At 43.8% G+C, this 25,090-nt stretch overlaps 1 protein-coding gene across 1 annotated transcript in view; it reads left to right on the top strand.

The window, feature by feature from the left end:
* The first annotated feature begins 10,519 nt into the window (after positions 1-10,519).
* Positions 10,520-25,090, top strand: part of OPRD1 (opioid receptor delta 1) — a 31,181-nt gene continuing 16,610 nt past the window's right edge. The window contains exon 1 of the mRNA XM_053268592.1: positions 10,520-11,232. Within this exon, the coding sequence (XP_053124567.1) occupies positions 11,006-11,232 (227 nt within the window). The 5' untranslated portion in view covers positions 10,520-11,005. The remainder of the gene's footprint in view (positions 11,233-25,090) is intronic.

The following is a 25,090-nucleotide window of genomic DNA, read 5'->3' on the forward strand; positions in this document are numbered from 1 at the left end:
TGAAGGTAGGACATTTACATTTCATGGACTCCTGGGGAGGTGAGATACTTTACCTCTGCTATCTGAGCAAATTGGCACCTTTTACAGTGGCTCTTTTATAGTGGTTCTTTTCTGTTTAGCAGGGGGAGAGCAACTGTTCCTATACAACCCCAGCACAGCATCCTTCCAGTGGCTGTTGCTGGTGTCCATTTATGTTTCTTTTTAGATTGTGAGCCCTTTGGGGACAGGGAAACATCTCTCTGTGTCTGTCTGTCTAGACTGCTTTGAGGACATAGGAAGCTGTCTTCTATAGATTTCAGACCATTTGTCCATCAGGTCCTTGAGCCTGATCCAGAAGGGCTGTTCTTATGTACATCCTGATGTCCTGACTGGATGCTGGAATGCACAGCAGGAGGGGGGTGGCATCAGCAAAGTAACTACAGTGGCATTGTCAGCTAGATGGGCAGACAGGCTGAGGGGCTTGTATTGGAAGCCCTTGTATTGGGAGCAGAGTGGGTCTTGTGGTAGCAAGTATGAATTGGCCCCTTTCCTAAGCAGGGGCCACCCTGGTTTGCATTTGAATAGGAGACTACAAGCATCAGCAGCACGGTAGGATATTCCCCTTAGGGAATGGGGCCACTTTGGAAAGAGCACTTGCATGCAGAAGGTTCCAAGTTCACTCCCTGGATGCATCTCCAGATAGGGCTGAGAGAGATTCCTGCCTGCAACCTTAGAGAAGCCACTGCCAATACTGAGCTAAATGGACCAAAGGTCTGGCTCATTATAAGGCAATTTCCTATCCTCCTATGTCCTCCCCAGCAGTGGTGATGCTGGACTAAAATGCAACTTAGGAAGGTACCGAGCTCAAAATTTTCCAACTTGAAATGGGCTGTTTCAAGTGTTTCAAACTTGAAACAGAAAGCCCTTGTAAGGAACTGGTCCCAGCCAGCTGGCTCACGAGGGAGAATTTTGCTGAGTCACCCCTCTCTCTGAGTTACGAAGCTGACTGGAGTTTTAATCTTTAACTTTTATGGCAAGAAGTTAAAGAAAGAAAAAGGGAAACTCTGGTAGTTTAAATTTGCTGCCACCAAGCACTCTAAAACTGTCAGAGATCGGACTGCTGGACTAGAGTGCTTTAGTCCAGGGTCTTTCTTGAACTGGTTATTGGGCAAATACAAACAAAAACCTGCTCCCCAAGCACTTGCCTGCATGAGGAGCTACTGGTAGCTGAGCTGAACTCTTAGAGACGCTGTGCACTAGTAGGCTTTCTGCCACCACCCACCTCTTCTGAGTTAATAACCAACTCTGGAAAGCTTGTAAGAAGAAAATAACAAAAAAACCAATAACCCATTTTTTAAGCACTACAGACTGGTTCGTCTGAGGCCTTAGCTCTTTAGATGCACTTAAAAATGCTTAGGTTGGTTACAAGAATATTTCAAAACACCCAGATTTTTCTTAAGCGACACACATTGAAATCTTAGTTACTCAGTTACAAAGAACAGAAGTAAAATAATTCCTGATGCAAGGTCTTTCTAAACATACTTTCCCCTAGACTAGATTCCAAAGCCCCAAAAGCCTGGGCTTCATTCCCTCTTGAAAACTCACCAAAGATCCTGATGAGATCAAGGCTCCTGCAATCCTGTCTTTCAAGGATCTACAGAGTCACCATGCAGGGGAGCAAACTCCATGCTGGATTTCCTGCTCCTCTGCACTCCTCTTCCACTTCCCCCTTCTTCTTCCCTCTATTGGGATCTATTTGGTATCTATTAGCTCTATTGGGGGTGAGAAGGCTGGTCACTACAGCTCTTCAAATGAAGGGTCAGTTTTGAACTTGGAACAGACCCACTCCTTTTCGAGTCAGAACGTTTCCAGTGTTCCCAGAGCCATTTTGGATGCTTGTTTTCCTCTTGCTGACTGGCTTCCAAGTGGCTTGAGATCTCCTTGCTTCTTGGTTGACTTGTTATCATACAAATCAAGTTGTACAAGTTGATTTGTATGAATCAAGCTGATATCATACAAATCAATGTCCAATAAAGCAGTCATAGGAACATAGGAAGCTGCCTAATATGGAGTCAGACCATTGGTCTAGCTAGCTCAGTATTGTCTACATAGATTGGCAGCGGTTCTCCAAGGTTTCAGGAAGGAATGTTTCCCAGCCCTACCTGGAGATGTCAGGGAGTGAACCAGAGACCCTCTGCATAAGCTCTGTATTGAGCTACAGTCCCATTCCCTAAAGGAAATATCTTAAAGTGCTCACCTGTAGTCACATGTTTTCATCCAGATGCAAACCTTGGCAGAGTAAAAGTTTTAGGGCCAGCACGGCTGACTTATAATACATACAAATATTACAAACAGTGAAAATATGCACTGCAAGCCTGTGATTTGCAATGTCATCAGCATTACTTAAAGCAGGTCTCTCGCCTTTCCTTCTTACAGTTGGAAGGCTGAGAGGAAGCTACCTGCCAAAGCCAAATTGTCCAGGGAGGGAATGCATAGCTGAGCAAGCATTTGAACATATTTCCCCAAATCCGATGGTCTATCCACTAGAGCTGATGCCTTTCCATTTTGCCTGGCGCTAGAGCAAGACTGACATAAGTGGCTTTGCTTGATGATGATCTCTGTTAAATTCTGGCACGGAACGCCCATGGCATCTTTGGGAATGAGTAGGGAGGGGGACACTGGAGTGTGAAAAGAGGGGCTGCCTTCTGGTGCAGTCCAGGGCAGGAATGAGGAAAGTCGCAGCTCACACGATGCCAAACTGAGCTGCTGGAGCATTTCCCCCAGAGCTTTTCAATTATAAATAAACTGGAGAAAGGCCTGAGCAGAGGGAAGGAAAGTGCAGACATCTGAGCAGCAAACAGCCTTCCTTTCTGTATCTCCCTGTCCACAAATGAATGAACATCTCCTCTTAAAGAGGCAGATTAGAAAGCATTTTACGGTGAACTTCCCTTGCACAAAATCATTCAGTCCGGCATCCCCCCTCCCCTGAGCTGCTGTTCTACACATTGAGGCAGCAACTTTACATCCTGTTATATCATTTTCCCTTGTGCACTCTTTGAAGCAGAGAGAGAAATCTCACCCTGGCAGCAGAATCCAGGAGGGGAGGGGAAGAGAGCTGGGTGTGGAGAAACAGAACCTTTCTTTGAATGCTCAGTTGTTGTTATTTATTTATTTATTTATTTATTTAAGTCAGACAGGTGTTATTGACTGGTTTGTTTTATCCAGACATCGAGTCCTTCCCAAGGACCTGCGATGCCAGAATTTTATTGTCAATGTTGTTGCTGTTGTTATAGATATCGTCGCAGAATATAGGCTGTTCCCAGTAAAGCTGCTTTTTGTAATTGGCTGATGGTGATTTCTGTGGCCCCTATGGTGTTGAGGTGCTCTTCAAGGTCTTTTGGAACTGCACCCAGGGCGCCAATTACCACTGGGATTCTTTTGGTCTTTTCCTGCCACAGCCTTTTAATTTCAGTTTGTAGATCTTTGTATTTGGTGATTTTTTTCTATTTCTTTTTCTTCTATTCTGCTATCCCCTGGTACTCCTATGTCGGTTATTTTAACTTTTTTTCCTTTCTTCTCGACTACAGTTATATCTGGTGTATTGTGTGGCAGATGTTTGTCTGTTTGTAGTCGGAAGTCCCATAATATTTTTACATCTTCATTTTCTACAGCTTTTTCAATTTTATGGTCCCACCAATGTTTGGCTACAGGTAGCTTGTATTTTTTGCAGATGTTCCAGTGTATCATCCCTGCTACCTTGTCATGCCTTTGTTTGTAGTCAGTGACCAATGGCTACTAGTCTGGTGGCTATAAGCCACCTTTAGCCTTTAGCAGGATGCCTCTGAATACCAGTTGCAGGGGAACAACAGCAGGAGAGAGGGCATGCCTTCACCCTCTTGGCTTCTCAAGAGGCATCTGGTGGGCCACTGTGGGAAACACGATGCTGTAGGCCTTGGAACAGATCCAGCAGGGGCATCTATATGAGAGAATAGGAGGATGTCCTGGGAGTCCACAGACCCCAGTAAGGGGTAACAAGGTAGTGTTCCACTGTGTCTTTTCCATTTGGGAAATTATTCCTAGAGGCTGTTCTCATGAGTAGCCTAGCCTAAGCCAGACTGCTTGTGTGGAGCCCAGCCTAACCCCACTCCTAAGCCCAGATCTTAGCCATGGTGAAGGGAGCAAGCACTCTCTTAACCCAGCTGCTGGGCTCGTGTGTCTCCTCAGGCCCCGCGGAGCCTGAGCAGAGATGGGTGCCTAAAGCGCCGGTTAGGGTGGAATGGAGGAATCCCCCAAGGCACTGCGCTTATCATGAGGTGCCTTATGGGATATCCGGAGCCTGGGAAAATGAGACCCAGCCTCTGTTGATCTGTGCTGCCGGGAGCAGCGTGGCTAGCCATCCACGCTGCTCCCAGCAATGTGGGCTGTGTGTGTGTGTGTGTGTGTGTGTGTGTGTGTGTGTGTGTGTGTGTGGCTTGCACAGCAAAGGAAGAAAGAACAATTGTCTGCAGGAGGTTGAACCCTGCCTCCCCCCTCCCCCACCTGCCCGCCCATGTGTTTGTGTAAATTGCTCCCTAATCTAATATCTAGCCTAAATCTGCTTCTTTGTAATTGTATTCGAAAGAAACAGATTTAGGGCTCCATACAAGAAAGTTTCCTATGCTCCTATGCTTTGTTCCAGAATGTGCAATTTTGTCTGCAGGGAGTGGGACCTGGGACCAAGGCTCTGCAAAGGGTCTGTGTGAGAGACAGTTTAGGAACTGAAGTAAGAAAGAATCAGAGAAAGAAGAAAGAGAAATGTGAGTCAGCTGAGGGGAAACACCCATGGGGGTGCAGTTGCTCTCTTTGCGAGGAGACCTGGTGCAAGATTAGAACTATGCAAGATTAGACAGGCATGAGTTTGCCTTCCCTACCGTCTAGTTCTCTATGGCAATATTGTCTTGGTGTTAAGTTTTCTTTGCAAATAAAACCAAGACAAAGAAACTGTCAGTCTCCTGTGTTCTCTCATCAGAAGGAAACTAAACGCGGTCACGATGCCCCTAAAACCTCTCTCTGCTAAGAAGAGAGAAACACACAGCAATACATATTTTTAAATGAGCCAGGGAAGATAACAAGCTTTTGAGCTGAATACAGTTTGTCCTCCAAGAAGGAATGCCAGCTTTAGATGAAGTCTAGAGTGCTGGACTAGGACCGGGGAGACCTGAGTTCAAATCCCCATTCAGCCATGAAACTAGCTGGGTGACTCTGGGCCAGTCACTTCTCTCTCAGCCTAACCTGCTTCACAGGGTTGTTGTGAAAGAGAAACTCAAGTATGTAGTACACCGCTCTGGGCTCCTTGGAGGAAGAGCGGGATAGAAATGTAATGATGATGATGATGATGATGATTGATGATGCATGACAAAGTAGCAGGGATGATACACTGGAACATCTGCAAAAAATACAAGCTACCTGTAGCCAAAAATTGGTGGGACCATAAAATTGAAAAAGTTGAAGAAAATGAAGAATGATGTAAAAATATTATGGGACTTCTGACTACAAACAGACAAACATCTGCCACACAATACACCAGATATCACTGTAGTCAAGAAGAAAGAAAAACAAGTCAAAATAATCGACATAGCAATACCAGGGGATAGCAGAATAGAAGAAAAAGAAATAGAAAAAAATCACCAAATACAAAGATCTACAAATTGAAATTGAAAGGCTGTGGCAGGAAAAGACCAAAAGAATCCCAGTGGTAATTGGCGCCCTGGGTGCAGTTCCAAAAGACCTTGAAGAGCACCTCAACACCATAGGTGCCACAGAAATCACCATCAGCCAATTACAAAAAGCAGCTTTACTGGGAACAGCCTATATTCTGCGACGATATCTATAACAACAGCAACAACATTGACAATAAAATTCTGGCATCGCAGGTCCTTGGGAAGGACTCGATGTCTGGATAAAACAAACCAGTCAATAACACTTGTCTGACTGTGTAAATAAATAAATAAATAAATAAATAAATAAATAAATAAATTACTGGGTCAGACCATTGGTCTATCTAGCTCAGTATTGTCTTCACAGACTGGCAGTGGCTTCTCCAAGGTTGCAGGCAGGAATCTCTCTCAGCCCTATCTTGGAGAAGCCAAGGCAGGAACTTGAAACTTTCTGCTCTTCTCAGAGCAGCTCAGTCCCCTGAGGGGAATACCTTACAGTGCTCAGACTTCTAGTCTCCCTTTCATATGTTACCAGGGTGGACCCTGCTTAGCTAAGGGGACAAGTCATGCTTGCTACCACAAGACCAGCTCTCCTCTCTATGCTATGATACTGTTGCTTAATTTGATGGAGTAAATTAAATGTTTCAAATCTCTCTCTCTCTGTCTCTCTCTCATTATTTCTATACTGCCCCTTCCAAAAGGCTCTGTGCAGTGCACAACAAGTGAAAAACAAAGGCAAAACCATTTAAAGCAAGCTACTTAAAACAATGTAAAAACAAATTTAAAACAATTCAGACTCATTTAAAGCCATTTAAAACACACTGTAAAAACAAATTAAAAACCTTGGAAGGCCATGCCAAACAAGTAAATCTTTAGGGCTCTCTTGAAAGCCAACAATGAGTCCAAACTATGGATATCTGCCGGGAGAGCATTCCACAGACCAAGAACAGCTACAGAGAAGGCCCAGTTCCGAGTCACCACAAATAAATAAATGGAGTTTTTCCCCACTACAAACCATAAAACCATAATACTCCAACTGACCATCGAACCTGAGAACAGAAAACAGAAAACTCAAAATCATGAATCCAATCAAATTGTACAGTGAATTTCAAAAAACACATGCATTATAAAATTGACAAACTGAATACAACTTGGCCGCTTTTGGTATCTCTGACTTTGTTCTAATAGCTGCCTGAAGAAATTTAGCTACATTTTCAGTTATTGTATTCAGAGCAGCTATCTATCCATCCATCTATCTATCTATTCAGAATTCATTGGATATGAGAGAGAGAGAGAGAGAGAGAGAGAGAGAGAGAGAGAACACAATGAGCAAGCATCCCTTCCCCTGTTGTGCTGAGCAATCCCCCTGAGGACAAAGGCATTTACTCCCTAGTAAGTGTGCTTAGGTCAGCTGCCTTAATGATTATATGGCAAGAGCTCTGGTTTTTTTAAGGGGATGTGTCTATGTGAAGCAAGATTAACAGGTACATAGGAAGCTGCCTGCCACTAAATCAGACTGTTGGTCCATCTGACTCAGTATTGTCTACATAGACTGCTGCCAGCTCCACCAAGGTTGTTGTTCCTTTTGGACTCTCGTGTCTGTCTGTCTGAAATCACGCTGTCACAAGTTTAGCTGTGGATCCTAATGGAATCTACTTGATGTCTGGAAGCCATGACTGTTCTATTAGATTATGGAATTTGGATAGCAAAACTTGTGTGCAAGAAGTAACAGCCCCTAAGAAGAAGTTGGATGAATCCATTTGTGATGTAGCTTTTCATCCATCGAAAGCATATATTGCCAGTGCAGGAGCCAATGCCCTTGCCCAAGTATCCCAAAGAGGGATTTGGGAGAAAAGGGTATTCATTTCCATTTCCATGGCTTCTTTACAAAGCTCTCCAAGCATTCCTTTTCTTTGAAAGCAAATGCAGGAGATGGGGGTGGGTGGGTGCAGATTATCCCTCATGCAGCACTTTGGAACTGCTTGTGGCCTTGTGAAACATAGATCTGTTTTGTGTCATGATGCTAAGCGAAGCTAGCATGGCTAGATGGAAAGTCAGGGACTGGAAGGGACATATAGCTCTGTAGTGGGAAACATAGGAAGCTGCCTTATACCAAGTCAGACCATTGGTCTATCTATCTCAGCATTGTTTACACTGACTGGCTGCAGCTCTCCAAGGTTTCAAGCAGGAGTCTCTCCTGGAGATGTTGCCAGGAATTGAACCTGGGACCTTCTGCATGCAAGCATGCAACTGCTCTTCCACTGAGCTACAGCCCATCCCCTAAGGTGAATATCTTACAGCATTCACATGTGGTATCCCACCCAAATGCAAACCAAGGCAGGCCCTGCTTAGCAAAGAGGACAAATTCATGCTTGCTACCACAAGACCAGCTCTCTGCCTGCAAGCCTCCAGTACTGGTATTCCCAGGCGGTCTCCCATCCAAATACTAACCAGGCCTGACCCTGCTTAGCATCCAAGATAAGAAAAAATCAGCCATGTTCAGGGGAGAGGATCTCTGAGGGGTACAGACAGAGGAAAGCAATCCTACAAGTTGAAAACAAGCAGTTGCATACCATTGTTCCAGCCTTTGAGATGTATGATCATAAATCTGCTTGTTTTCATTTTGTTTAGTCTATTTCCCTTCATCCAGCAGTATGATATTTGGCTGCCTAAATGGTTTCCTTTGTAATGCAGAAAGAAAACTCCAAGGGACTGGGGGAGAATTAAAACATGCTTTCCTTGCCTTTTGCACCAATTTTGTCTGGGTTGATATTGCCATGGTGGTCTCCAGCCTAATAAGAACAGATTCTTCTCACTGTTCTTAGGTGTGCATTCAGCTACATAACTTGTTGGGAATAAAACCAAACTCAGCCTAAAACAAGATTTGAAGACTCTTTTTGCATGGGAGGCTGCTGAGTCCAATTATTTATCCATCTAGTTCAGTATTTTCGACACTGATTGGTGTCAGCTCTCTAGATTTTCAGGCTGGAGTCTTTCCCAGCACTGCCTGGGGATGCCAGGAATGGAATATGGAGCCTTTTGCATGCAAAGCAGATGCGCTAGCACAGAACTACGACCCCATCTGCATGTTATAGAACATCAACTAGTCTATGGAGGAGAGCTGGTCTTGTGAGCAAGCATGAATTGTCCCTTTTGCTAAGCAGGATCTGGTTGCATTTGAATGGGAGACTACATATGAGCACTGTAAGATGTTCCCCTCAGTGGATGGAGCCACTCTGGGAAAAGCATCTAGGTTCCAAGTTCCCTCCCTGGCAGCATCTCCAAGATAGGGCTGAGAGGGACTCCTGTCTGCAACCTTGAAGAAGCTGCTGTCAGACTGTATAGATATAATACTGAACTAGAGGGACCAAAGGTCTGACTCAGTATATGACAGTTTCCTATGTCCCTACATTCCTAAACTCCAGTCATCAACAGGACTGATTCAGAGAGGGAAGGAGCAAGAGTTCTGAGAGTAAATGTGGTGCACTGCATAGAGTATTATTCTTGGACTGGGGAGAGCTGGGTTCAAATTCCTGCACAGCCCCATAGTTTGCCTTTGGACCAGTTGCTGTCTCTCAGCCTGACCTGCCTCATATAAGGCAGTTGTGAGAGTAAAGTGTAGAGGAAGTAAAGTGTGGAACAAATACTCCTATGAACTCTTTGAAGGGTTTGGGATTTTAAAAAAGTATAAAAGAGTTTTGTAGAAACAAGCATATAACGGCAAAAGTTGAGACTACAAACAAGAACTCTGGAAGGAAGGAAGCCCATATACAAAAATAAGGTATTAATGAGATATGTGAAATGGGAAGGTGGGGTTTTTTAGTGAATAGAATAAAATAAAACACAATCCTTCATTTTGCTTCATAATTATTGCACTGTAAGGGTGGTTTTGTGATTTTTTTAAAAATATTTTTTTAACAGATTAATGTATTTCAGCTAAGTTATATTCTTAGTTATATATATTCTTATATGCCTCTGGCTGGTTATTTCAACCCCAGCAGGGTAGATGTAGATACAGAGTAAACTGAACTACTGTTCAGTGATATTGTTTATTTAATTAGCTGGACATATGCAGCTAATTGAGCCAGTGTGTTGTAGTGACTAGAGTGCTGGACTAGGACCGGGGAGACCCGAGTTCCAATCCCCATTCAGTCATGAAGCTAGTTGGATGACTCTGGGCCAGTCACTTCTCTCTCACCTAACCTACTTCACAGGGTTGTTGTGAGGAGAAACCTAAGTAGTACACCGCTTTGGGCTCCTTGGAGGAAGAGCGGGATATAAAATGTAAATATGTGTGTGTGTGTGTGTGTGTGTGTGTGTGTGTATAACCCCAAGACTGCAGGCTGTGTAAAATATGCTAACCATGCTGCCCATTCTTTCCTGTCCATTGCTAACAAAAGCCAGCTTCAGGTCTAACACTCTTTCTGGAGCACACACAGGCTAAACCTTTGGTGAGCCTCCAAGGGAAAAGAATTCCAGTGCAGCTGAGAAATGCATTTCTAGGTGTTTTTGTGGACCTGGCATTTCCCACAAGTAATAACTAATCTCATTGCTTCAGGAAGAACAGATGGTTTGATGGCACCTATCCAGCAAGAATCATATATTCTACCTTCATGGGTCCATTAAGCATGAGGTTACTTAGACATTTCATAGCTAATTCTAATTCATTTGAACCATTTTCTTCCCCCACACTCCTATTGCCTTATTCAAATAAGATTAAATATCTCTAACAGATGCCTCAATTTGGGGGGGAGGGGCGATTCCCCCCACATTATAACATCAACAGTTCCCTAAGGACACATCAGCAGATGAAAGAGTGTTTCCAAGGCAGTGCAGAGTAATGTGCAGAATTATTTCTCCGCCCCATCAACCCTTAAGTATTTTGATTGACAACCCCCCCCTTTAATCTGCATCCCCTATGTAGCTCCCAACATCCTAAAGGTTGTTTCCCCCCTTTTAAATAAGAAATCGTAACCATTAGGAGAGCTTGAAAAAAATCACAGTTTCCGCAGATGCTCAGCAGCGGACGGCTGAGGCAGTGCAGTGAGGGATCTCTGAGAGAAAGGCTAGGATAGATGTCAGGTCTTGCTGCCCAGCAGCTGTTCCTTGGCTCCTGCCTTCATTCTGGTAGCTAATTCCCCTTTCCTCCCCCTCTTGAGGTTTGGAGGGGTTTTTTGGATGCACTTTGCAAAAGCGGGAGATCATTTGGGAGGAAAAGTGCTCGTCTCGTTCAGCACCTTCAAAGAGGGACAGCTCCGAGGAAGCGTTTGAACTGCAAAACACGTCCTGGTCAGTGTTTCAGGGTGGGCTCGGGGAAGCTTCCCGTCGCGATGGAGCTGTCCACTTTTCCCGGTGCTGAAACCTACCCCGACTTCCTCTATAATGGCACGGTGCAAGACTTCAATTCGAGTTCTCCCACGACCTCCAACGACACCAGCCAGTCTCCCATGAAGAACACCACTTCGATCATCATAGCCATTGCCATCACTGCCCTGTATTCAGTAATCTGTGTGGTGGGGCTGTTGGGGAACATCCTGGTAATGTATGGGATTGTCAGGTAAGGACGGGGCTCTGGATGTAGAATCCCAGCTTGTTCCTTGGCGAGAAGGGAGAGAGTTCTTTGTGGGTCCCTCTTTGCTGGGCATCACGGGGGGTATCAAAACAGCAGAGAGAGAGAAAGGCTATTCTGTGTATGTGTAAGAAGCTATCTAGCACTAACTTAGAGATAACACGGTGTGCTTATGACACCGTCTTAGTCCCTCTGTCTCCTTGTATGTGTGTGTGAAGGAAAGATCATGCCAACAGAATTGGGTGCAACACAACCATAAAGAAAAGTGGTAGGAGAGGGGATGTTTATGATAATCAGAGAAGTAGATTTGTGCACAAGGGTGTGTGTGTAATGTACTGCCTTAAGTAAACCCTGCAACAGAAAGATAGATCATTTAGAGCCACTTGGGAGCATTCTGTACCTAATGCATACACTAAGCAATGGACTGCTTTATTGTTAGCATAGCAACAGAATATTTAATATGATCATTGCAAGAGAACAGTTATGTATTAATGTGTGCATTTGTGGATGCAAAATAACAGGGTGTTGTGTGTTGCTATGAGAATAGGGCTCTAGTAGTGGCAGCTCATGGTGTGGGACTCTTGATGTATGGGGTTATGGTTTTGTTCATGATGTATGCATGGAGAGAGGAGGTATTCTATGGGCATATGTGAGTGGACAAAGCACCATATAAAAGAAAATGTATTGCCATGTTAATTTTGTAGTTCTTATCAGAAAGGGGATCTGCATAATGCATGTTAGATATGTGTATCTGTGTGCCTGGGAAGGTGAAAAACATAATTTTGTTGTCTCACAAGACTACCATGTATGTGCCTGTGTCTAGTGGGTGCAAGAGTGACAGTTTTAATTGTGCATAGGTGCAAGGGAGCTCTGTGTGTGTGTGTGTGTGTGTGTGTGTGTGTAAAAGCATATGCTTATCTTGCTGTTAAAGCAAACACTATTAGTTTGCTTGTATGTTGAGAATGTGCAAACCTTTACAACCATTCAGGGGATTGAGAGGATGATTCAACAGTAAAGTTGAGAGTGAACAGCCATTGAAACTGCACTCCAGACATGGTGTGTTCCCTTAACTCCTGGGTTTGGTTTACAAAAAACCAAATCATATTGATTATAGAGAGTAATTTTCCATGATTAGGTGCCTCCTGTGGATGTGTTAGAGGCGACAATGCTAATTAGCAGAAATATCAATGAAATCAAATAAGTAGTTCTATTCCTTGACAATGAGCATGATTAAATTGGTTTATGTCTCATGAATACATGAAACTGCCAGTGAGCCTTTTGGTCCATCTCACCAAAATAGTATTGTCTATCCAAATAGACAATAGTACCAAAATAGCAGAAAAGTAATCTGTGTTCATGCAGTGAACTCACCAAAATAGTACTCTCTCTCCAGATAGTATTGTCTATCACCAGCAGCTTTTCAGGAACTCAGCAGAGGTTTTTTACAATCACTCTAACTGGAAATGTTAGTGTTTGAACCTGGATCTTTTGCATATAAAGCATGTGCTGTTCCACTAATCAATTGTCCCTTTACTTTTGTCTGTAGAATTGTGGCTAGTACTTTATTTGAGACTTGTGTTCTGCACTTTTTTTTCCTTTTTTCTTTTACTAATTTCACTTATGGCTAGGCAAAAGCTTAGTGAAAGCAAGTTCTTTGGATGTTAAAGACTCTTGAAAACAGCAGTTCCTCTTACAATGGCTTTTTGTTTCAGATTACATATTTTACAACACTTCCAAACCATTCTGCAGAGATCCCCCTCTTCTGAAAATTATTGCGAGCTTGTAGGTTGTGAGTCACCAGTCACATATGTATCTGGGGTGGAGAAAGAGAAATTGGAAAGAAGAAAAGTGGCACCAATGCTATTTCTTTGCTATTTCTGAGTCACACACAGTGTAGAACTTCCAAAATTGTGGGCAGAAAAGTGATCTGTGTTCATGCAGTGAACTAAAAAAGCTCATCATCTGAGTCACTCCCTTACTCCTTGTGTAGAAAGCAGAGTGGAAGTTCTGGCATGGTTGTAATTGACTTAATATCTTGGCCAGTTATCAGGAAAGGAAGAATTTTGCATGACAAGGTGATCCAATTCTGTGTTCAGAAAACCCAAATTCTGCCTGGCTTTCTTGGCATACTTTCCAAATTCTGAAGCAGATATTGACCTGATTCACACAATTTTTGGAATCTGGGTTTAACGTGGATTGCCAAAATTAGCAATCTGGTGTGAACCCACACCATGGCAGGAATCTCAGATTCTTCATGGGCCATAACCCCCCCTGGTGTGGGTTCACACAATCAAGCCAATGTCAGTAAACCACATTATATCTAGATTCAGTGTTTGGTGATCAGTGGTGCCTGAGGTGAGATGATCATCCTGGTAGAAGAGCATTTGCTCTGCATGGAGGCAATCCCAAGTTCAGTCCCTGGCAGCTCCAGGTAGGGCAGGGAAAGACTCCTGCCTGACTTATACAGGTGAAACTCAGAAAATTAGAATATCGTGCAAAAGTCCATTAATTTCAGTAATGCAAATTAAAAGGTGAAACTGATATATGAGACAGACGCATTACATGCAAAGCGAGATAAGTCAAGCCTTAATTGGTTATAATTGTGATGATCATGGCATACAGCTCATGAAAACCCCAAATCCACAATCCCAGAAAATTAGAATATTACATGGAACCAAGAAGACAAGGATTGTAGAATAGAACAATATCGGACCTCTGAAAAGTATACAGTGTACTGTGCTTGATTGGCCAGCAAACTCGCCTGACCTGACCCCATAGAGAATCTATGGGGCATTGCCAAGAGAAGGATGAGAGACATGAGACCAAACAATGCAGAATTGCTGAAGGCCGCTAATGAAGCATCCTGGTCTTCCATAACACCTCATCAGTGCCACAGGCTGATAGCATCCATGCCACGCCGCATTGAGGCAGTAATTGCTGCAAAAGGGGCCCAAACCAAGTACTGAATACATATGCATGCTTATACTTTTCAGAGGTCCGATATTGTTCTATTCTACAATCCTTGTCTTCTTGGTTCCATGTAATATTCTAATTTTCTGGGATTGTGGATTTGGGGTTTTCATGAGCTGTACGCCATGATCATCACAATTATAACAAATTAAGGCTTGACTTATCTCGCTTTGCATGTAATGCATCTGTCTCATATATCAGTTTCACCTTTTAATTTGCATTACTGAAATTAATGGACTTTTGCACGATATTCTAATTTTCCGAGTTTCACCTGTAGTACTCTACTGCTCTTTTCATAGAGTATAGTAGATGCTCTAAGGAGTGCCTCCTGTACTCTTATTAGGGATGTGCACGGACCGGGGGTTCTGCTGGTTCAAAGGCGGCAGTGGTCTTCCTTGAAGAGCTCCCTTGAAGAGCACTTACTCCTCCAGTGACATTTCCCATGCTGGCATCCATGTTTCTTAATGCTCATTGGGGTGGCAGCATACCTCCCTGCTGCCCTGTTGCCCTCAGATATGACTGGAAATTGATGGTGTGCCAGCACGGCATGTTGCTGTTTTGAGATGCTTTTCTTCAATTACTCAAAGTTTTCGTTCCACCCTTTGAAATGCCAATTTCACACATTTATAGTCTGCTGAGTTGTGAGTTGAGCGAGTTGTTATCTTTCCCCATCCCTTAGGCGAGATGAGTAATATTTAGTACATCCTGTAGATAGGCCATAGATTTCAAAGCACTTCATAGATAATATTCTCCTTTGTATTTGTGAAAAGTAGGGCACATAGGAGTGAAGCAAATGGGGTGAATCTGAGATCCAAATGAGGGAAGTGGGCAACAAAATGGCAAATGCAATTCAGTGTTAACTAGTGTAAAATGATATGTATTGTGGGAGGGGGGACCCAACCACATAGCTTGTGGGGTCTGAGCTGTCAGTGACTGACCAGGAAAGGGATCTTAGGGTCATGGTGGGCAGCTCGTTAAAAGCAGCTGTGAAAAAGGCCAATTCCATGCTAGGGATCATTAGGAAGCTGTTTGAAAATAAAACTGCTAATATTATAATGCTCTTATACAAAACTATGGTGTGGCCACAGGAATATTGTGTGCAGTTCTGGTAACCATATCTTAAGAAGGACATTGTAGAACTGGAAAAGGTGCAGAAGAGGGCAACCAAGATGATCAGGAGCCTAGAGCACCTTCCTTGCGAGGCAAGACTACAAAACCTGGGGCTTTTTAGTTTAGAAAAAATACGATTGAGAGGAGACATGATAGAGGACTATAAAATCATGCAAGGTGTAGAAAAAGCTGATAGAAACTTTTATCCCTCTCTCACAACACCAGAACCAGGGGTCATCCCATGAAACTGATTGCCAAGAAATTTAAGCACAACAAAAGGAAGCACAACACATGATCAGCCTATGGAATTATCTGCCACAAGATGTAGTGACAGCCAGCAGCCTGGATGGCTTTAATAAGGGCATAGATAAATTCATGAAGGACAAGTCTATCAATGGCTACTAGTCTGAGGGCTGAAGGCCACCTCCAGCCTCAGAGGCAAGGTGCCTCTCAATAACAGTTACAGAGAAGCAACAGTAGGAGAGAGGGTATGTAAGTGAGCAGATGAAACATCCTCCTCCAATTTATTTCTGTTCCAGGAAGTGTTTCACTTCCTTAATGTCTGGCTGCATGCTAGGCTGCTATTCAGGACCCAGGAGAAGGACCAATAATAAATTGGCAAGTAAACAATGTACAGACAATCAATCCTTCAGAGGATTCATAGTGATGTCTCTGACATACTATTATGGTACTTGCCTTTATCCATGATCAGGACCTTGATAATTTCCAAAACTGAAACTAAGAATCCAAAACACAACCCAACAGATCCAATAATACAATTAGGGGAAAGGTATAGAGAATAAATCTGATTGACATTTATGGGAGATAATATGACCTCATATGGACACTTGAAAAGGTAGTTCAAAACAGTCATTCTAACAGGTGTTAGAATGACAGCATGGGTGGTAGGTGGAGGGGAAATTGAACAAATTAAAATGGTAAGTGAAAGCAAAATGATTTCACCATATGTTGAAAACAGACAGATGGCCCTCGGCTATCAGAGTGAGTTTTGTCCCTCCCTCCAAAACTTTCAGAATATCCTCCCCACTTTTGCTGCAGAAGAGAAAAAAATCAGTAAAGTCTTTGTGAAATCTAGGATTTCTTTAAAAGAAAATCTCCGTCCTCCCCACCCATCCCGCTTGCAGGGCCTGTTCTCTGACAAACGGAGAATCAGACCAATCTGTGAATAAGCAGGAGGTTAATGATCAGAATTGTTACAGCATAAGTGGCTATTTTGAAATCCCTGCTTTTCAGGGAGGCTGAAAAGACGACAGATGAAACCAGCTGCAGCCTAAGTCTTAGCAGGGTGACATGTTAAGCTTCACCTCCTTGCACCAGAACCTCAGTCTGGACTTTAAAGGAATTTAGCATGACAGGCCTGGAGACCAGAAATTTCAGCTTGTCTCCAAAGTTTTTCCACTTGTCCCAGTTCTCTTGATTCTTTCTCTTTCTCTCTCCTTGCCAGCCCATTCAGAGCATAGCAACCATCTCACAAGGTCGTTCTGGCCTGTCTTTGGCTGTGAACCGGATAAACAATGACTCACAGGAGGGAAATAAACCCACCCTATAAAATGCAGGTGGAACCGATGCAGTAAACAATCCTGTGTGTTCCGTCTCTAGAACTTATTAACCTTCTCTCTGGTCCCGCTCCTAATGGGGACTTTCGTCCATGCTCAACCTTTTACTAAGGCATTCTATTTCGCTAGCCACTCTCTATAGACCAGGAGTGCACATCTCAAATGCCCGCATGGGACGGAACCAACCATGACTTGCTGCACGGGCCTGAGGGAAATTTCCAGTGCATTAAAATTAATTATTTAAAATATTAATAAAAGTGAGGGGGTGGAGGTTTAGAGTCCGGGGGGAAGGCAAGGGGAAAGAGGGCTGATGGACTCATGCGGCCAACTTGATTGAGCTGCTGCCGCCCATCAGCAAGAAAGGCCAAGAGTGCTTAATCGTGCCTGCTGTTGCTGCAGACTATTCCTACCTGGGGGCCAGCAAAAAAAGTCCCTGCGGGCCAGACCTGCCCCCTGGGCCTTATATTGTGCAGTCCTGTTATAGACCAATGGACAGAAGGGTAGAGTCTTTCTCCACTAAAGGTTATGGGCCTGAGTTTTACTGTGTCTCAAACTGGATGGCTATTCTAAATATAAAGACATTTTTGTTACCCCCCCTTGACACTTCTAGCTATGTGCTCCTCAAACTCTCTTTTTGCACCCCTTATTAAGATCGTTCACATGACATTTTGCTGGGCCAGGGAGGGCAAGCACGGAGAGCACTGACCTTCCCCCCAGATGATCCTACTTGAGATTACCTACCCTTTTAGCCAAGGTGAAAGCCTGGGTACAAAACCTAGGATTGTGAGGGAGGCAGGGCTGGGATAGGGCTGTTCATGTGCATAACCCTTAGAGCTTTTCACTGAGCAAAATAAATACCAATTTAATTTGGTTGTGCATCTGCTTTGTGTGCAGAAGGCCCCAGGTTCAATCCTTGGCATCTCGAGACAGGGCTGGGAAAGACCCTTGCCTAAAACCCTGGAGAGTCACTGTGTTGTTAATCAGGAATGCTGCCTGACACTCCTCCCCCTCACCGCCTGTAGAGGATTCATTTTGCTTGAAGTTGAGACAAATCCTCCACTCAGGAGCCAACAGCATGCCAAAGAGTTGGGGAGACTGGAGGGGGGAGAAGAAAGAGCAAGCTGTCACTCAGCCAGTGTTTCCCCCCCCCTCGGGGCGGACATTCCCCCCACCTTGTTCAATTACAGCTGTGCCTGCTTCCCAGTCCAACCTGGAGATACTAGATATTGAACCTGGGTTCCTTTGTATACAAAGCAGGTGCTCTACCACTGAACTGCAGTCCTTCCCTGAATTGCATGGCTTGTAAAATATGCCAGGAATTTGAAGGATAGAGAAAGAAATATTTGCATACCTGGCCCTGAATTGATGTGGGAGGAGCTACAGAGACACTGTGTTTTCCCAAGGAAACCCAAACTCTGCTCTCCTGGAAACTTGAATATTACTATCCTTGCCAAAGACTGTGGGCTTTCAGCTCTGATTCACCACATGAATAGATAAACATATCAAAAGGTTGAAGTGAGTTCATATCCCAGCATAACTGATTATTTATAGACTCTCCTCTGGTGTATCTCTCTCATGCATACCTCTCTATGCATAAATATCCAGGGCTATAGAAAAAGTGCAGTTCTGAAGGATGTGAGACATGGTCTAGTATGGTCTAGCATCCTAGAGCACCTTCATTTTGAGGCAAGGCTACCTGGGACTTTTTACTTTAGAAAAAAAGATGACTGAGGGGAGACATGATAGAGGTCTATACAATAATGCTTGGTGTGGAGAAAGTGGAGAAAGAAATTTCCTCCACTCTTGCATAACACTAGAACCAGAGCTTATCCAATTTCTTGATTGCCAAGAAATTAAGGACCGACGAAGTACTTTTTCATACAACAAATCATCAACCTATGTAATTCTCTGCCACATTATTTGCTGACAGCCAACAGCCTGAATGGCTTCTAAGATGGGTTTAGATAAATTCATGGAAGACAATGTCTATATCAATGGCTACTAGTCTGAGGGCTATAGGCCACCTCCAGCCTCAGAGGCAAGATACCCCCGAATACCAGTTGCAGGGGAGCAACAGCAGGAGAGAGGACATAGCCTCAGCTTTTGCCTGTGGGCTTCCCAGAGGAATCTGAAACAGGATGCTAGACTGGATGGGCACTGGGCCTGATCCAGCAGAGCTGTTCTTATGGTCCAGAATGTGGAAATGAGTGCACAATTCCATTTTCCTGACAAGCCTGCCCTTCATTTTTAAAAAAAGCAAGTTTCTAGCCCTCCTGGTGCCATGAAGATGTGCTTGACAATGACAATTGGCTTGTGTAAGGAAAGCTATTGTTATTATTGACCGGCATCCTGACTCATATGCTGCACTTGTGCAAGGCTCGGGCTGCTGCACTAGTGAGTTGTGTGGAGCCTGCAGCTTCTATTGTCACTTGTGCAAAAATGTAGGCAAGCTGTGGCAGGCCTCATATGGTCTGCAAGGAACTTGGGTGCTTCGCTCTAATTGAACAAGGTGGGACAAGTGCTCCTGGGCTAGGGATGTGCAAATTTATTCATATTTGAATCAATTAGATTCAAATCTGGGTGATTTGAGTGATTCAAATTTGAATTGCATTGGTAATTTGAATTGAATTAAGGCAATTTTGCCTTAAAGGGGCAATTTGATTTGAGTTTGAAAAGAATTTTTGAAATTTGGTTCAAATTTGAGTCAAGAGCCATTTGGCACCTTTTTAAAACCAAGCCCCCTGATTGGTTTTAAAAGGCACCCAAACAGGATTGAATTGATTTGAATTATATTTCAAATTCAATTTGAATTATAGTTCAAATTCAATATGAATTGAAAATTTGAATCAAATTTTTGGACTGAAATCTAATCTGAATCGAATTCAAAATGAATTTTCGGAATTCAATTTGAATTCAGAACAAATAAAAACATTCATTTCGTGCACATCTCTTCCCTGGGCTACCTCACTATAAGGCATCACCCTATTTTCCTGTGTCTTACGATATCTTATTTAGTTACCCATATGCCTCAGGATGCAGCATTTTTATGGCAGTGGAGTTTTTAAAAATTCACATTGCCTTTTATACTGATTGCTGGAAGAACACTGCATCCCAGGGTATGTGGGTAATTAAAACGGCCTCCACAAAGAGGTGACTGTGCAGACGAGCTCGTACCAGGTGCCTGATTCAACAGGGCTGTTCTTATAGGAACAGAGGAAGCTGCCTTATATAAAGTGTGAACCATCTAGTCCCTCTAGTTCACTGTTGTCCACAGTGACTGGCAGCGGGTCTCCAAGGTTTCAGGCAGGAATCTTTCTCAGCCCTGTCTGAGATGCCAGAGACCTTCTGCATGCAAGCAGATGCTCTTCCATTGAGCTATGGCCCCATTATCTAAGGAGAATATCTTACAGCACTTGCATGTAGTCTCCCATCCAAATGCAAACCAAGGCAGACCCTGCCCTTCAGTGCCCCACCACCATGCACCACTCCCCAAGCACCGCCCCACTTGCCCTACCCAATTCACAATCATGTGGACTGCCTTAGCATAGACCAGAAGTGCCCAACCTGTGGCCCTCCAGATTAACTACAACTCCCATCATCCCCAGCTACAATTTATCGATGGGAGTTGTAGTTCAGCGACATCTGGAGGACCACAGGTTGGGAACCCTTGTGTAGACAATACTGAGCCACAATGGTCCAACTCCATATAAGGCTGCTTTCTATGTAAGGGATGTGATGCCTTCTACACACCGCCAGGAGGAGGGAGGATGCCAATTCTGGGTGGACTCATTGCAGCCCTCCAGGCCCAGCTAGTCTCCTTCTGCTCAACCTGAAGCAACTCACCGTGGCTTCGTATGAAGAAAAGAAAGCCTTTGGGAAGAGACACAAGTAGCAAGTCGGTTGACCTGAATGCAAATTGGGGCGTGACAGGAGAATGGAGAAACTGCCTCGTTGGATGAGTTGTCTCAATGCCAGAGATAGCTCCCTTCAGGGAACATCTGTTTTTGGCCCACGTCCATCTCATGTAACAAGGCTGTGGGATGTATTTTCCTGGTGCAGAAGTAACAGGGGCAAGTTATAACGCAGAGGCATTTCTCCATGCTAAGTGTCACGTCTTGACCCATCTGCAGGCACAGGAAGGTGGAGAGCCATGCAGCGTCATCGTAAGGAAACTTTCCACCAGTGTAAATCCCACTGGGTTCAGTGACATGAAACCTCTATTCAGTGTTCCTAGAACGGCAGGCTAGAGACAAAATTCAGAGGGAGCCAGTAGCAAGCTACAATTTGATGTGATTCGAATAATGAGAAGATGGCTCTAGCCAAAGCATCTAGTATTGACTGGAGGGGGAGTCAGTGAGATGAAGTAATGAGAACAGTCTAGATGAGCAATGACAAGTGAATGAATATAGTCAGAGAAGGAAGGGTGCATATCTGTTGAAGAATAAGGAAATCACAAGATATGGTATCCATTTGGATTTGGCAGCAGGCAAAAGAGGAGATGGAGAATAATTTCAAAACTGAAAACCTGGAAAGTAGGGCAAGTACCAATCCTTCTAAGGGTTGCTTTGTACGTGGATGTTGGGTCACTTGATGGTTGGTCATTTGATGAAGTCGTCAGGAGGTAATGCCCCGATGCACACAATCGTTTGAATCTAGGTTTAGTGTGGTTTACCGACATGAGCGTGATTGTGTGACCTCACGCCAAGGCAGTTTATGGCCTGAGAGGAATATGAGATTCCTGCTTTTGCTCACACAATCCTGCTAATGTCGGTAACTGACATCAAACCTAGATTCCAACAACTGTGTGAAACAGGCCACCAAGTTGCCTGTGTAAATGGGCCAATGAACATAAAACATGATGGACAGAGGTCCTGTGTTACCTCTATGAAAGCCAGGATGGCGTGGTGGATAGAACTGTTGCGCTGCAGCTCCCACAATCACTCTCCGCAATGGTCAGTCACATCTGTGAAGACAATACTGAGCTAGATGGGCCAATGGTCTGACTCAGTAATGGCAGTTTCCTATGTTCCTATGTTCCTATCTCTCTCTCTCTCCTTACCTATCCACTATGTAGTCCTTTAGATTAGAGATAGGTCTTTCCTATCCAAGTGTATTTAACCAATAAATATTTAGTGTTTAGTCATACAAAGGATCTCCACGTGTTTTCTCTAAATAGCTGCAATATCCAAACCATCCTCTGCTATCTACTCTGTAACTGGAGTGTGTGCTCATTCCTTAGTGCTCAGCTGTTTTACCTATTGTGGGTAAAAATCAACAACCTCTAACAAGAATATCTGAAGATCAACAAATGGGCATAAGCACTTAAATAGCCACCAAAACAGGGAGACCTGTGGTGGGCCTTACTGTGGCATCTGGCATGTCTGGTCCTACGGGAGGAGAAGGAATATTAGCAGTTAAACTTCATATTACCTGATTGCTGTGTGTTCAAATCAATCACACTGCTGCACTTTTAGAGTAATTTGTTTGACACCGTACGCCAATTAAGACAGAATGATTAATTAGCAACATGTCAAACCAGGAGGAGACACTTGAATCTTTAAGCCTTTCATTAAAGGAGAGACAAATTATAACTTGAGTTCAGCTCTACTATTTGAAACTTAACATTGATGCCAACCTTAAATAACCCTTGTGTTGGAGGTTATGCTAAGAAGGGCACTCTACTAATCATGGATGCTTTCTGGGAAAGAGGGGAGAGTAATGAGAAAAAACAGTATTTTAAATAGAGAGCAATTTTACATCTTTTGCAACCAGCGCATGTGTGGGTATTAGTCTAGACATTTGCAGCAGGGATGGAAAATCCCCAATGCCAAATTGATGCAGTTATTGTATTTATCCAAATAGAAGGTGTCTCTAAATTTAAGACAACCCCCAATTTCTAACATCAAAGAACTTGGGGAAAAACTAGTCTTGGATTCAGGTAAATTATTATTATTATTGGAGTGTATTATTATTAATAATAATAATAATAATAATTTGATTTCTATACCTCCCTTCCAAAAATGGCTCAGGGCGGTTTACACAGAGAAATAATAAATAAATAAGATGGATCCCTGTCCCCAAAGGGCTCACATTCTTTAAAAAAAACCACAAGATAGACACCAGCAACAGTCACTGGAGGTACTGTGCTGGGGGTGGATAGGGCCAGTTACTCTCCCCCTGCTAAATAAAGAGAATCACCACAGTAAAAGATGCCTCTTTGTCCAGTTAGCAGGGGATAGTATATAGGAATGTTGTACTAAATATAGTATGTAGGAATGTTGCCATGTTTTCTATCCTTGCACAGGACTGACATAAAAGCCAGATGCTGGCACCTAGGAATTTGAAATAGGGATGAGCATAGAATCATAGAACTGAAAAGCTGGAAGGGACCTTGGTGTCCAACCCCCTGCTCAGTGCAGGAAACGGGTACAGGTGGCCATCCAGTCTCCGCTGGAAAACCTCTAGTGAAAGAGAGCCCATCACTGCACGAGGGAGAATGTCCCACTAACAACTCTTACCATTAGGAAATTCTTCCTAATCTCTAGCCTAAATCTGCTTCCTTCATGTTTCAACCCCTGCCCTCAGGAGCAACAAGGCTACTCCTTTCTTGATGTGATGATTACCCTTCAGATTTATTAAGCCCCCCTCCTTAATAGTCTCTTCTCCAGGCTAAACCATCTGTGCAAGCCACAGTCAACGGAGGGGCTCTGGAAGCTATATGTGCCACAGCACACAGTCATGCTGCATCATGGAAGTTGTAGTTCTACATACAGATGTGTCTGAAACACATAGGAAAATGAAGGACCACTGAAGACTGTAGCCTGTGTGGCATTGGTGTAGGCCTGTAGCCGGCTTGCGTCGATTCGGTCCAGATTCGCCGGGGATCCTTCCGCCCAGTGGGAGCCAGTGGTGCCCTACTCCCGTGTAGGGAACGTGGCCCCAATCCGAGTCACGGCACCAAGATTGTTGTACCCCAACAAAGAGAGGTTCTTTTCTGGGTCAGTAGCCAAATACATCACCAGCCGAGAAGGATTATAAAAGGCTTTATTTTGCTCTATAGTAGCAAAGGTCTTGGATAGCTCTCGCTCAAGTCCAAGACGCCGTTCGTTTACAAGCATGACATATTTATAACCTAGGAGATGCTGCCCCTTTCCTTTGTCTGGACTTTCAGTAAATTTCCAGCTAACTTCTGCGCATGTACTTTAAAGTGAATACCTCATCACCTGCTTATCTAGTCTCTCCTGGCCCTCCTTGGTACAGAAAAGCAACTCCTTATAAGGAATCCCCTAGGCCCCCCTTACACAGACAGAATATATCAAAGGTAACATGGCTTCAGTCTGGTTCAGGCCTACACCAGCATGAAAGCCTTGCTGCTTTCTAGGGCTCATTGAAACATTGCAAAGGGCCTAATTGACACCATGCAGGCCACTCTCACAACCACACCCACTCCCACAACCCTGGACTAGCATTCTACAAATGAGCTAATATTAGTAAGAAGAGTCCTCTGGATCACATAAAGGCACCATCACGTCCAGTACCCTGTTTTCCACAGTGGTCAATCCGATGTCTCAAGAAAGGTCAGAAGGAGAGCATGCGCCAATAGCCATTCCCTCTGTTGTCCCCACAGCAGATGGTATTCAGCGATAGACTGCCTTTGAACAGGGAGGCTCCAAATAGCTCCCTTCACTAGAGACCATGGAGTGATGTAACCTCCCTGTCTCATCTCCAGTCAAGGTCATCTAAGCTGGTGGCCATCGCGATATCTTGTGGCTAGTACAATCCCCTCGCTTGTCTGTTCAGGCAATACATAGTACAGAAGAGACTAGGGAGGGAGATATATATTTATGGTTGTATTTATTGTGACATTTATATATGACTTTTCATTTTAAAAATGCAAGGCAGTCCATCCTTGCATTTATTAAAAACAATATTATTATTATTATTATTATTATTATTATTATTGCAATATTATTATTGCATTTATTAAAAGCAATAACAAGGTTGTGCACATGACCTTGCCGGGGAGGGCGTGAACTGGCCTGCCTTCACCAGCAGACGAGGAGTCACCTTCCTCTCTTCTGCTGCACCATGTGCCCACAGGAGCAGTGGTGCAGCGAAGGGAGATTCTGGGAGTGGGAGGACTCCCCCAACACACACACATCCAAGGGTGCACAGTGGCTATCTTGTTA

This window comes from Hemicordylus capensis, chromosome 7 (assembly GCF_027244095.1).
Source record: "Hemicordylus capensis ecotype Gifberg chromosome 7, rHemCap1.1.pri, whole genome shotgun sequence".
NCBI classification, from domain to species: Eukaryota; Metazoa; Chordata; class Lepidosauria; order Squamata; family Cordylidae; genus Hemicordylus; species Hemicordylus capensis.